Genomic DNA, 15,087 nt, shown 5'->3' with positions numbered 1-15,087 from the left:
TATCCGAGATACCATGAATCAGATTTTCATTTAACTGTTTATTCAAAATCACGTGGCTGTGCAGAACAGATTTTGTATGATGAGAAGATAGCATAAGTTTCTAATATAAAAAGAATAAAACCTCTAGTTACAACCTTCAATCGCCACCATGAAAGCCGTGAATGAGCATCAAGTTAGCACGTTTTGTCATGCTTCTATATAGATGAGTCGATGACAAATGTGGATACAGATTCGAATTTCCTTTTTGAACAAGGGCACATGCAGACTTGACACTGAATGCCACAGAATGCCACTTATGTTACCTGTATTTACTATTAATATGAATTTTGGGTTAAATTGATTGTTGACATAGTCACAATTTCCGTTATATCAATCTCAGGCTTCAGCATTGTCTGTATATAGAGCTTATCTCACAGTATATCGATCTACCTCCTTGCTATATTAATAATTTAAAAATTAAAATGTATATTAATATCAGTGATATGAATATCACAAGTTACAACAGGTCTCGGTATATATACATGTTTGTGTGTCAGTGTAATTAATAAGTGATATTAATATATACATTAGTGTCGTGGTCATCTCTGAGTTTACTTGAGAAGCAAAATTGCAATTTTATTGAATGACAGATGTTTGTACAAGCCATAAGTTCACCTGCTTGAAAATGATAAAATCTATTAAAATGACTTATAAATATTAAACACACTGTTGTAGCCTGTACGTGCTCTTTCCTCAGTTGCACATCATCTATGCAATAAATTGGTAATGGTAACAAATTACAATTCAAATTAGTGTTGAACTTGATTCTTGTTCATTTCTTTTGCATTTTTAAATTTTTACAGCAGTTTGTTCATTTTTTTTACAGGTTGAGTTAACATGGCTCAATCAAAGGCAGCAAGGAAGGGCAAGAATGTCATGGGTAGAGATGCCCTTCCTCCCCCAATATCATCAGAGTCTGCTGCAAGTAATGTTGAGGGAAGAGGACTTAAAGACAATGATAAATATCCATTGTGGAAATATGTCACAAGAGAGGATGGGCCAAACAACAAGGGAAAGGGAGGAGGCAATGTGCAATGGAAATGCAACTTTTGTAACATTTCTTTCAAAAGCACATATTACCGTGTGAAATCACATTTGTTGGCTATACCTGGTTGTGGGATTGGATCTTGTAAAGTTATTACTTCACAAAAGAGAAAAGAATTGGAAAAGGAGGCCAATGTTGGTATGGAACATGTGGCACTGGCTTCAAAATCAAAAGCACCCAAGGGCAATGAAGACCCCCTTCCATTTTTGAGGAAAGCCACCACCAAATTTCCATTTGAGAGTTCTACTTCTACTTGGGGACAAGCATTAAAAAGAAGATCACTTGGTCCAATGGACAGGATTTTCCAAAAAGAGAGACGGGAAGAGCTTGATCTCACCATTGCCTTCTTCTTCTATCAAAACTTCATATCATTTAATGTTGCACGTTCACCTTTATTTGTTGAGATGTGCCGAGCTCTAACTCAAGGGGCTCCAGTAGGGTATGTGCCTCCTGGGTCAGAGAAGCTGAGAACCACATTGTTGACGAAGGCAAAAAAAGAGGTGCAAAAAATGCTCGAGCCTATTATGGCATCATGGCCAACATCTGGGGTTAGCATTGTTTCTAATGGATGGACAGATCCAGCACGACACCCAATCATCAACTTCATGGTGTCTTCCTTCAATGGTCCAGTTTTCCTGAAAGCAGTGGATACACTTGGTGAATACAAGGATGCACAATTTATGGGTGAGTTATTTATTAGAGTTGTTGAAGAGGTAGGTGTTGATTCTTGTGTGCAAATCATTACAGATAATGCACCTGTTTGCAAGGCGGCTGGCATGATCGTGGAAGCTAAATATCCACAAGTGTTTTGGACACCTTGCATTGTCCATTCATTGAACTTAGCACTGAAATCCATTGCTTCTGATGTGCTTTGGATTGGAAGCATTATTGAGGATACAAGACATATCCGTAACTTTGTGCAAAATCATACAAATGCCCTCACTATCTACAAGGAGTACCGCAATCTATCATTGTTGAAGATTGCTGATACACGGTTTGCATCTTCATTCATGATGTTGAAGAGGTTGAGGGAGGTCAACACTGCTCTTGGGTCCATGGTTATTTCTGAGTTTTGGTCTTTTTGGAGAAAGACAGATCAGGCAGCGTCTAAAAGAGTGAAGGACACGATACTAGATGATGCTTGGTGGGAGAGGGTAGATCTAATTATTCGGATCATGGACCCTATCATCTCTTTGCTTCGAGTTGCAGATACAGACAAACCCATCCTAGGAGAGGTTTATGAGGGATGGGATTCCATGATTGAGTCTGTGAGGAGCATTATTCTACAGAGTGAGTGCCCCCAGTATGAGACATCACCAGAGGCCTTCTGCGATACCATACATGATATTCTTGTCCGCAGATGGGACAAGAATTGTACACCTTTACATTGTTTGGCTCACTCATTGAACCCCAAATACTACAGCCATGAGTGGCTGAATGGTGGACCTTCCCGCAGATTCCCTCCTCACATGGATGGTGAAATCTCACAGGGGAGGAAAGAGGCATTGAAGCGGATTTATCAAGATAGTGCATTGCTTGCTGAGGTGGAGGATGCCTTTGCAGAGTTTTCCACTGGCACTAGTGGATTTGGAGGTTATGATGTGATTAGAGACAGAGGGCTTAAGAAGCCCTACTCTTGGTGGGCAAATCATGGGGCAACAAGCCCTCCTCTTCAGCAGTTAGCCATGAGGCTCCTCTCTCAGGTGACTTCATCCTCTTGTTGCGAGAGGAATTGGAGCACATATGGGAATTTGCATACTGTGAAGAAGAGCAGGCTTGAGCAGTCCAGGGCAGAGACAATGGTGTATGTGCACACCAACCTTCGTCTTATTTACAGGCAGAGGGAAGAGTGGTTGAGGGGAAAGACAAAGATGTGGGATGTCTTTCCTGATGATATGGGTCTGGACACCACTGTTGAGTTGGCATTGGCCAACATGGATCTCGGTGATCCAGTGCTAGACCCTATTAGTTTTGATGACTTAGAGGGGTCAACCTCCATACCAGCAGATGCAGAGGCGACTATGGATACAGGGGAGGAGGAGGATGCAGAGGAGAGCAGTGGGGACCATGATGATGGGGACAGTGACGCTGATTCTGATGCTGATTGATGCCTTGAGGCTTGTATACCTATAGTTGTTTTATATTTTCTATTTCTATTTGCCATTGGCATTGCACCAACACTACCTATGTAACAGATTTTGATTTGATGACTTAATGAGAAAACTACAGTTGTCAGTGTGTTTATCTTACTATCTTGTAGTTGTAAGTTGTCTTTCAGTTATGAATTAATAAATTATGAATCATGATTTAAATTTTTAATAGATTTATCATTTATGTGACCAGTACCACTGACATTTATTTGAATTTTGTATGTACTATGCATGCTAATAGCTATAGATGAAGATCTATGTTTGAAATCAATAAATTTGTATCATTAATTAAAATTTGTGTAAGAAATATGCTAATATCCAATTATATATATATATATATATATATATATATATATATATTATAAAATAATATATAACGTGTCCTGTTCCGGGGGTCAGCGTGTCCCGAATCCCCGTGTCAGGTGACTTAGCTTGTGGGATATAGTGAAAATGCTAAGGCATATAGAATCTACCTTCCGGGCAATAGAAAGATCGTAGTCCGACGGGACATAAAGTTCATGGATGACAGAGCTTTTAGGAAATCCCGAGAAACACCTTTTGAAGAGCAATCAAAGGATGATCCATTGGTCCAGCCACTTCGACCAGCAGAAACCAGCACCAGTACTTCTCCAAGGCATAAGAATCCAAAACCATCATAGCAGGTGGAATCTTAGGAGGAGGAACAAATAGATCCACCAACTACCAATGGAAGAACGAGTCGGGAACTTCAACAAACAATACGGGACGCAGAGGATTTCAATGGAGCTCCTAGGAACGAGAAAAGGGAGCGTAGACAACTAGATAGATACCAAGCTTTGGTGGCTCAGGTTGGAGAACCCTCTAGTTTTCCGAAGGTCGTTCAACATCAAGTATGGGTAGATGTTATGGTGGAGGAATACAATTCTATAATGACCAATGATGTTTGGGAAGTGGTACCTAGACCTCAGGACAGATCAGTCGTAGGTTCAAGATGGATCTACAAGGTCAAGTATGCTGCAAATGGCAACGTAGAAAAATACAAAGCCAGGTTCTTGGCTAAGGGGTATGCTCAGAAGGGATAGACTACGAAGAAACCTTCACCCCAGTAGCCAGGTATACTTCTATTAGATCTGTGATATCCCTTGCAACGCAGATGGGGTGGGAGATTCACCAGATGGACGTCAAGACTGCGTTCTTGAATGGGGTGATAGAAGAAGAAGTATACAATGAACAACTAGAGGAATTTGAGACACATAAGAACAAAACTCGTGTATGTAGGTTGAAGAAAGCCTTGCAAGATAATGTGTTATTTCAACGTTTCGTGACATTAACTTAACCAAGGGTCCTTCATACATGACATTTACTCCATTTGACATTTATGCAATGTTGCACGAGTTTCTGGTATGCAGGTACTTCGGGTATGGGGGAACAAGTATCTGGCATGGCTAGAAGCTTTGCCCAAATTTACAAGAAACGTCAAGTTGGGAACGACAACAATATAATATATTAAAATTTAATATATATATATATATACATATATATTAAAAATAAAAAATAATTAATTAATTTTTTTCCATCCAAAACTTGCCAAAGCAAATTCCATCTTGCAAAGAAATATGTAAAAGATTGAACTTTGAAACATTGCCAAAAAAATCAAAATATTAATCCATCAACAATTTGCTAATCAAATTTCTTCCCAGGAAAGAAACATGCAAAACTCCCAAACTGGAAAAAAGGTCGTTATTACTTGATTATTAGGTGATTTCATGCAACACTATATGTTAAGTCACTGATTCAATTCCTTGCCCATGATGTAACCTCACCACTATTGAACTTATATATATATGTTAAGTCATCGATTCAATTCCTTGCCTAAAACTCGACCATCATGTAATCATCTATGAGAGTTATTATAGACTCAGTTTTCCTTACAAATCATCATCTATGGGTCTTATTCCCATTTCTTTCTGCAAGATAATATATATATATATATATATATATATATACATACACATGATGTTTCGACCAACGTTTTGGCCAACATTTCCATTTTTGGTTGTGACGTTTCTAAACGTACCCATTTCAGAATCTCCCAAAAGTTGCAATGTTTCATGCAACTTAATCCAAAAGCCAAAACCCCATGCTCTTTATGAATTTTCACTGATGGGAGGAGTCCTAGTATGTGATAAAGGTCAAACAAGGGGGTCTCATACACTATATAGCATATACGTTAAGTCATCAATTCAATTCCTTGCTCGAAACTGGACCATCATGTAATTATCTATGAGAGTTATTATAGACTCGGTTTTCCTTATAAATCATCATCTATGGGTCTTATTCCCATTTCTTTTTGCAAGATGATATATATATATATACACACATGATGTTTCGGCCGACGTTTTGGCCAACGTTTCCATTTTTGGTGGTGACGTTTCAAAACGTACCCATTTCGGAATCTCCCAAAAGTTGCAATGTTTTGTGCAACTTAATCCAAAAGCCAAAAACCCATGCTCTTTGCGAATTTTCACTGATGGGAGGAGTCCTAGTATGTGATAAAAGGTCAAACAAGGGGGTCTCATACACTAATTTGGTGTTTGGCTTGGTTGTGACCTTAAAAATGGATAATAATAATACAGCCTGAGTGGGCCTAATGGTTAAGAGCATGTGTTTCCTCCTAAGAGGTCACAAGTTCAAAACCAAAGAGGGTAGAGTATGTATACCTTTGTAGATTTAGCAGTCAAATCGCTGCGCGGAGGTGGGTCCCTTGTCCCACAAACAAGGGGATCTCATACAACAATTTGGTGTCTGGCTTGGTCGTGACCTTAAAATTGGATAATACTAATAATAATATATTCTAGGTAGAAAGTATTAGGAGGCTTGGCTAGACCCTCTACAAGAAATACACAATAATGGCTTAAGGCTCCAATGGAAGGCAATTCACTTTATATAAAGGGGCCTAGGGCTACAAGCACAAGACTTAGGGTTTGAGTAATTTGCTGAGTGTTGGAGTATCCAAAGGCCAAGGTTAAGAGAAAAGGTTTCCAACAATGTAAATTTGCAAGGTCAAGGATCATGAAACCTTCGAGAAATCCCCAAGTTGAAGGAAGATAAAACTAGGGTTTCTCTCTTAGGAAAAACAACTAAGGGGCAAGAGAATTTATGGATGAGATTGAAGTGGATGCCCACCAAAAGGGTCAACTTTGTGGCAAATGATACCCTCTTGATGTTTAGTCTCTTAAACCCCAAGAATTCTACTTGCCTTGGGATTCACACCAAGCCCTAGGTTACTTCCTTAGCCTTAAAGGGTAGCAATTTAAATGATAAGAAAGGCAAATGATCACCAACCAATTGGACCAATCCCTTATCCCTTGGGAGTAAGGTGTCAATGATGTTTCAAATCAGTCAAATAGCTTCTAAGTGTTGAAAATGTAACTAGTGTTGGTCTTGATAATGTAATGTAAATCTATCATTGATGTATTTATTATGTTCACTATTATATTTTATTTTTGGTCAAAGCATGTTCTTCATGCTCACAAAGTCAAAAAGAGTCAAAAAATATATATATATTTTGAGTCAGAAAATGTACTAGAATTGTGTCTTATTTTGACATTTGTAAGAAAAAAAAAATCAATTTTATATTAAGTCAAAGTCCACCAAAATTATCAAGTCGACCCTCCTTGGGAACAGGTCGGCTCGAGCCTCCAAGAGCCACCTATTTGACCTCCTAGACAGATATATATTAAAGATAGTTCGATCACTTTGAAGGACACTCATCATCATATCACATATCTTCTGCACCTAACTAATGGAGAAAAAGATCAAGAAAAAGGAAAGTAAAGAACTCGCGCATGTGGAGGAATTTTAGTCAAAAAAGGTTGAATTTCAAAGCTAGTTGTAGAACCAAAATATAGAGCTTGTTGCAGGCTTCAAGAGCAAAATTTCAAGAGGTTGACCAGTTTGATCTATGTTGACCTTGACTTTGGAGATGACTTGGAGGAAAGTTAGACTTGGAGTTTTTGGTGGCAATTTTGGTCTTGGTCTTGGATATCTCTTTTTTATCTAAATTCTATAAAAGAAGGATTGTTGTTGATTTTTTCCCTTTGTGGAGTTTTGCGCTAGCTTAGAGCCTAATTTTGGTGTCTCTTGTCTCTTTGTTTTCCCGGTTGATTGAACATTTGTATAATTTCTTGATGAAGAAGTCATAACACATAACAAGAAGCTATTTAACATTCACAAATAATTATCAAGAAGAGGAATCAAGCTTTAATCTACACTATACTTGGTTTCTCAACACTAAGGAGGCCAAAATGTTAATGCCCGAGCTTCCAAAATTCCAACAATTACCTATCCAATGGAAGAAGGATTTTTCATGGGAGAGCTACCAAGAGTTCACCACTAAGGACATTCATTCACATGTTATGTATGAGTAATGCATGCAATAGGTCATCTAGATTAGCATTCAATAGATATTCAACAAGTTAGGGCACAATCGCAATTACTAGAATCAACAAAATTCCATACATTAGAGATGTAAGCGATGAACATTCAAAATTTAAGTACACTTACAAAATAACATGCAAAGAATCCATTCTGTTCATCCAAAGAATAGCTACAAAGTGCAATGATTTAGATCCAAATATCAAAAAGCATCAAAGATCCAAATATATCCACAAGTTCAAGAGGTTGAATGTACAAGAAGGCCAAGAATATTCATGTGTGATGTGACGAGATATAACAACAAAGGCCTCCTCTATTTATATGAGGTGGCCGAGTTCCTATTTAGCCTAGAAACCCCTCTAAATCATAAAATAATGTGCTAGGTCACAAGTCGACCTAGCAGCCTTTGAAAAACAAAATAACTCTCCAAATGTGTGAGTCAAAATAAGAAAAAGCGCTAACATCATGAAAGTGTGTGCCCTTCTAGGGTTGACGTTGACAGCGATGGGTGACATAATGTGTATAAGCCCTCTAAAATCAACCTCTAGGTGTTGGCCCCTAAATCTCTGACATAATCCATCTATAGACCCCAATTTTAGCTATGGGGCAGAAAAGTGGTCTCATGTATCTCCAAGTGGCCAAAATGCTTGTCTTTGCTCCAACAATGAGGGCTTTCATGGTGTTGCTAATGTTGATTTTCTAACTGCAATAGAGACTAGCATAATATTTCTAAAAAACTGATAATTACTTTATATGTTGATATTCTTTTAAATTATACCAATATATCATTTAGCAATTATACTTCAGAAATTCACCCATACAAGAATAGTAGAATAGTAGAGATCACAATAAACAAGAGAAGACAAGATTTACAATGGGAAAACTCACTAAGGGGAAAAACCCAGCAACCTTTTCAATAGAGAAATTATTCAGTTCAAGAAGAGACACACCTAGACCTTTCTATTCATCAACTAAGTCACACCTTATCAAACCCTCCAAGTCAAGCCTCCCAACTTGATCCAACACTTCGCTCTGCCTGATCTAACCCAGAATTTCGGCCCTCCTGCAACTGCCAAAAATCCATAATTCGACCCCCAGAAACTACCCAAAATTTCGGGCCCTGCAACAGAAACTGCCCAAAAATTTTCGAACTATAGAGATAGAATTTATCCACACATACGAGCTTGAGATAGAGAAAGAGAGATGCAATTCATCCTTCTTTTCGTCCTCATCCTTCTTGATCTCATTAGGATGCCCAAAAATTGTCTTGATGAGAAAGTGTGAATTGGTGGTGAGAGAATGAGATCGATCTGCCTTTAAATAGTTCTGTTGGGTCGAATGGATGTGATCTTTGCCCTCGGCCGGCTGGACTTGGAGGGAGGTCGACTTGACAAGCTTGGAGCCAAAATTTTCAAATTTCAAAATTCAATTTTTCTTCTTTAAAAAATCAAAATGGAACTTTGACTCAAAATATTTTTCTTTCGACTCTAGCATTTAAAATATGCTTTTCAATAATCAATATAAATACATCACGAGCCAAATATAGATTATGAAGACCAACCATAGTTACAAAATTCAACAACTAACCCTCCCATGTCTCAATGTAAGAGACCATCCTCATCTAAGCCCTAGATTTGATGTCATCCATCTGATCAGTGCTAAGCCAATTGTGGGCATGCTGGTCCAAGTGCATCATCCCATAGAAGTCAACAATGTGGGGAAAAAAGCTGGAATGTTGTGGGTGTTGGAGGTGCCGAAGGATATCAGTTATGCTTTGCAATTGCCTGGAGCCCCATGGCACTCAACGCTTCACCTGTGGGTGTCAATATGTTTTTTTGGAGGACCTGGACCCCAGTTAAGTTGCCCAAACCTATAGATGGAACCACCTGTCAACTACACACAATATCTAGTGTTGCAACTTTCACCATTAGGTACATTCAATCATTATTGCATCTAAGTGAACCAAGCTTGGAAGTAATGGGCAAATTAACATTTCATACAAGGCTTCCCTTCCAAAATTGTGGTTTTGGTCCCATAATGGTGTTACCTCCATAAGTAGGAGTAGTTAATAAATGACCCTATTTGGTGTTCTCAACCCCTATAAGGGGAAGTGACATGTCCTTGGTCCACCCTTCAATCAATAGGTGCCATGTGAATAATAATGGAACGGAGGGGAAAGGACTTCATGGCCAAGTGCCATGGTCAAAGGGACCAGTTTGATGGGGATCCTTGTCTTGGGTATATAGATGAGGGGAGGGAACAATCATGGATGCATGAGTTATCAACTCAGCCTTTGTTTTTCCACCCCTCTTATGCCTTTTACATTTTCTTGATTTTTCTTTGTATTACTTTTATGCGCATAGCTCAAAGGGTTAGAACTCGCTTTGTATGATGTATAGCAGTTATTACCACGCTTAAGGATGGGCCAGTTCATCGCCCATCAGGGGTTGGGACATGCAAGGGTTCCTTGCCTTCTATGAGATAAGGCAACATTGACCCAGCAACCGAGTGATGGCCATAATGAGTCAGGTAGAGCTCATGCTTGGTTTTTGTCCCCGCTCTAATTTAATGTCCCATCCATCTTTTGCATTTTGATTTTTTCTTTTGTTTTGATTGTGGCCATCATATGCTTTTTATGTTTCTCTTAGTTGCATCAACCTCCTAGGGTACAATTCCAGGCCCTACCCAAGCATGAGGATGTGTGAGTGCCAAATCCCAATGAACCAGTGATCAGTTGAACCTAAAAAACTGAGGTGGAATAGGGACTTATAATGTAAGGAGGAAAGTGGTAAGTATGGAATACGGAGAGATGGGCTACGTGATTTCAATCGTGGCTTCCCATGCAGTGCCCCTCCTAATACCCGTTGGGCCATTAGGAGAGGGTCCCTTTGGACTAGGATTGAAAATTAACCCCCCATTTAAGGTGAGGGAACAAGATTACGGCCAAGACCCCTCTTTCTTCCAAGTTACCCCATAATCCATGTCAAATGTCCATATACAAACAAGCATAAGCACCCGATTGCAAAATGAATTAAGTACCTTTTGATCAGAAGCCCACCTTCCAACATGTTCTCTTGCCAAGAGAGCAAGGGAACATATGACTGATGCAAGTGGCGGAGATATGAATCAGAAAGGCACATCATCATGAGCTACTACTGGCTATCAGGAGGCTGTTGGTTGCTGGCTGATGAGATGATAGAAGAAAATTTTATCCTATGATATCACCCACTTGGGTGGGCAACAGGTACTATAGTCTAGATTCCAAGCAAAATCTTCAAATTCTTGACAGAAAACAAGCAGACACTTGCATAAACATCTTTGGGAATGTAAATCCTATGAGGAACAGACAAGACTATCTGCTAGAAGGTCATTATCAAATATACAAAATAAAGTTGAATATATTATATATTACGGTTTACCCCTTCACTTTTGCATTAAGCAACTCAATTACAGACCATTTGGCTAGTTCTGTGCCAGTAGGCGCCCAGTTTGAATCTCCTGGGGTGAGGCACACTAGTTTAGACCAATGGGTGTACTAGGAATGCCATCCATGAATGTGCAGAAGCAGCCTTTGGGTTTCCCGATGTGGTTTTCCTTAGAAAAGAAATTAAACAATTCAACCATTCATATAAGAGCATGTATTTTACCAATAATCATTTTTTAATGATCGTGGGCTTCTCCCATTTCATAATAACCATTTTACTTGTAATAAATTAGGAAAATAACCACAGGCATCATAATAATACAAAGAGTGACCTAGGCATTCACTATGCCGTCTGTAATATCATAACAATTTGACAACCAAATGAGAGTTTCCAGTTTCAGCATTTGACCTGCACCTCAAGGTTGGTTTATAACAAAAATTGGAAAGCTAATTGAGGCAGATAAACTACAATGCCACATATTGACATACTCATAAACTAAACTGCCACAAATTGTTAACTTAAAGTACATAATTCAAGCCTTTTGTTTGAATCAATGATTGCTTTAAATAAAGTATCCATCCTGCATACATACGTGCCTTCCTTGCAGAAGTGGCAGAACTCTGGTTTTATAGAAATGTGGTGTAGATTTTCTGGGCACACGCATTGTATATGGTCCACCAAACTCTTGTCTCACACTTTCAGGAAGCTTCTTGACAATAGTAACATCCTTCGAAAGTGATGAAATAAACCAATCAACATCGAAAATGTCGTTGAAGTTGCTGCAGGCAAAACAAGTTACTGTCACTTTAACCATGGCACAGCAAAGACACACTTTACATGTTATAAATAAATACAAATATTAAAATATATATCTATTGAAAAGTGAATGGCAAGTTCACCATCCAACAATTATATCAAAAAAGTGAATGCACCTCACCTACTATCTTTCCAGAAAGAGTTGTGATCCAATTCTGGAACAACCAATGTGGCATTCAAAATCCGAGCTACAACCACTGCATCTGTTATCTGCATTCAGAATCAACTGCAAAATGTGACTTTTGCAAAGACCATGTAGAACAAGCATCAGCAATCACACATTTCATAAACAAGCATTCCAGTATAGCCGGTCACATCGGGACTCGGGACACAACTGTAAGGCATAACTTTTATTGCATGCCCTTGTTTGGCAGGAGCTATGAATCAATGATACAGCATAACAATGAAACATCTATCAATGGGTTTAAATCTTGAAAAACCGCAACTTCTTATCTGCTTAGAATAGCGTTTCAAGAATGGTTGATGAGACGGTACTTGCAATGAAGGATTTTATGTATATACTATAATCTCCAAAACTGTGTGATTGTGTTCTAGATGCAATGCATATGGAATATATCTGGATAGTATAGTCCTGTTAAAAAATTAACTAGCCTGGACTTGAAGCTTGCTTGGACAGCCTTCTTTTATGTTCTTAACCAGTCAAAATAGATTTCATGCATTAATTATTACACTGACTGCTATAAGCAATATCTCTAGTGAGACTTGCTTCTAGTCCAGGGGTTTTGCTGACTCCGCAAAAATAAGTGAAGCATCTTTAAAGAACAATGAAGAGAATATTCCACCTGATGGACCAAGGAAAAGATGATTGGTTATAGACATGCACATACATTGGTGAACCAACCAAAGAAAACTTGTAAAAGAGAAAAAAATCGATACCAACAATCTAGGCAAAATGGGGGACAACTACCACATTGAGGTGAAATTTTCCAATAGCACCCACCCTCAGCTAGAGTGGACAACAACAATTTTTCAGACATAACCAACAAGCACATCAAACACATCATCTATGTAAGGATTAATCAAGCCATCACAACATAAGATTACTGAGAAATCCTGAACTTGCATAATGAGGCAAGCAAGACCCCCTAGTCATTAACAACAACAACAAAATCAAAACATTTACATTTTCTCTATCAAAAACACCCGTCAATGATTCAATGAACAATACCACTCCACATGGTGCTATTTACAAGTCCATAATAATGGTTAGCATCAACAACACCACATTATATGGAGAAGTCTTCCAGTACTGGAAAAGGCAATTGCAGCGCTAACTACAATTACACTGAGCAATATAAACTGCTGATAATGAGTTGATATTTTTAAAATATACAACCCTGCCTCATTTTGATGATCATGAACTTTCAAACATTTTGCCATCTTTTGAGAAAGAAACACCATAAGTTATATAGATTAAAATGAAGTATGTTTTAATGATTGACCTATCTACTTACTTTATGAAACGAAGAAAAATAATTCAGAAACACTCCGGAATTTTATATTATATTATACATTAGAGAGATATCGTCCTAATCAAACATTTCAGATTTCTGAGATAACACATACACAAATGTCAAGGAGAAAAGTATAATATTTCCATTCTTCTGATGAGAAAAACTGATACTAAACACCAATTCATGAAATTAGCTGCTAAAGCTTTACCTGAATATCCCTTTGGAAATTAAGCTAAAGAATCATCCGAAAATAGAATGAAATTAGTATAGAAAAGATAAATTGTCGAATGGAACCCAAGGTCTACACCTCCATCATTGAGGGATCCAATCTCCACGGCCAAAGCACCATGGGAGATACACCAATGGCAAAGCCAAATTACAAACAAACCTTATGGATGGTTGCAAGTCTTGTCTTCCAAGTTAAACATATGTCCGCATTTGGTGTGATCCCTCTAACCAATATAAGGGATTGCTTATATAAGTAAATACAAGTCGACCTTGAACTAGGGCCATAAGAGTAATGTGTGAACATTGGTGTATACAAGAGATTATTAGAGTCATTCACACATGCAGTCGTAAATGATTTTTTTATGTTATCACATTTTAGGTTATTGGGAGATATTCGCCCATCTCTTAGGAGTAATTGTGCAATTAATCATTACACTTGTACTTGGGAGTCATGCTCCTTTTATAATTTACCAAGAGAATACTCTAACATTCTCTCTAAAGCATGTAATGTTGAAAAACCAAGTGCAATGTAGTCTAACACTTAATTCCTCTTCTTGATAATTACTTCTTATGTCTTCTTCATCAAGCAATTTTACATTTGTTCAATCATTCAAGGAAACGGAGATCACAATGCACAAGAGACAAGATACAATTTTACCCTAGGAAAAACCCAACAATCCTTTCCTTATAGAATCAGATCAAAATGAGAGATATCCAAGCCAAAAACCAATACCAAACTGTCATCAAGATACCAAGTCACCATCCTCCAAATGCCCTTCCAAGGTCAAAGACAACACTGGTCAAACTGCTCCAAATCTGGTCAAACTTCTAGAATTCTCACCTGCAACATGGGGGCGAAATTCGGCCTGCTACTGACCTGGAAAACCCGGCCTCTTCCACAGAAACATACTCCACACGTATGACCTGAAAATTGGTTTTGGTCAAAGATTTGGTCAACGAGGTATATTCTTCTTGTGTTTTGACTTACTTCTATCTCCTCTGACTCAGCCTTCACTTGGGTGCAGAAGATACATGTTTTTGTGATTATTGAATGAACTCCAAGTGGGTCAAATAGGTCTCCAATATATAGCTGTCCAAGAGGGTCAAACAGGTGCCTTTAGGAGGGCTAGGCCAACTCATCCAAGGAGGGCCGGCTGGGTCATCTTGTGGAGCAATGACTTATAATCAAAAATTAATTGCTCTTCCTTTTAAATGTCCAAATGGGACATGACACAAATCATTTTTCTTTTGACAAAAAATAAATTCCTTTGACTCTAACACGAAGAACATGCTTGACAAATCATAATAAACACATCAATGATAAATATGCATTATGAAGACTGAATATAGTAACAATTTTGACACTCCCTCTTAACCAGGGAGGTATTCATATTGACTCATCAGGATATTCTCGAGTTGAAAACTTCTATATGAAAGGATACAAAATGATAAGCATCATAAATAACATCATCATAACCAACATTGTCAAATTA

General features: G+C 38.2%; 1 protein-coding gene across 2 annotated transcripts in view; it reads right to left on the bottom strand.

Annotated features, from left to right (window-relative positions):
* LOC149197539 (O-fucosyltransferase 29-like) overlaps positions 1–15,087 on the bottom strand; it is a 208,643-nt gene that overhangs the window by 52,399 nt on the left and 141,157 nt on the right. For both annotated transcript variants that reach the window (XM_089405879.1, XM_089405880.1), the window contains exons 5-6: positions 12,013–12,101; positions 11,668–11,854 (exon numbers count right to left, since the gene is read on the bottom strand). In XM_089405879.1, coding sequence (XP_089262005.1) covers positions 11,668–11,854; positions 12,013–12,101 — 276 coding nt within the window. The remainder of the gene's footprint in view (positions 1–11,667; positions 11,855–12,012; positions 12,102–15,087) is intronic.

Source organism: Pinus tabuliformis, chromosome 2_2 (assembly GCF_031772625.1).
Source record: "Pinus tabuliformis cultivar Carrire ecotype Pingquan chromosome 2_2, CPIR1, whole genome shotgun sequence".
Lineage (NCBI taxonomy): Eukaryota > Viridiplantae > Streptophyta > Pinopsida > Pinales > Pinaceae > Pinus > Pinus tabuliformis.
Note: the sequence above shows the minus strand (reverse complement) of the source record. Positions and strands in the feature narration are given on the sequence as shown.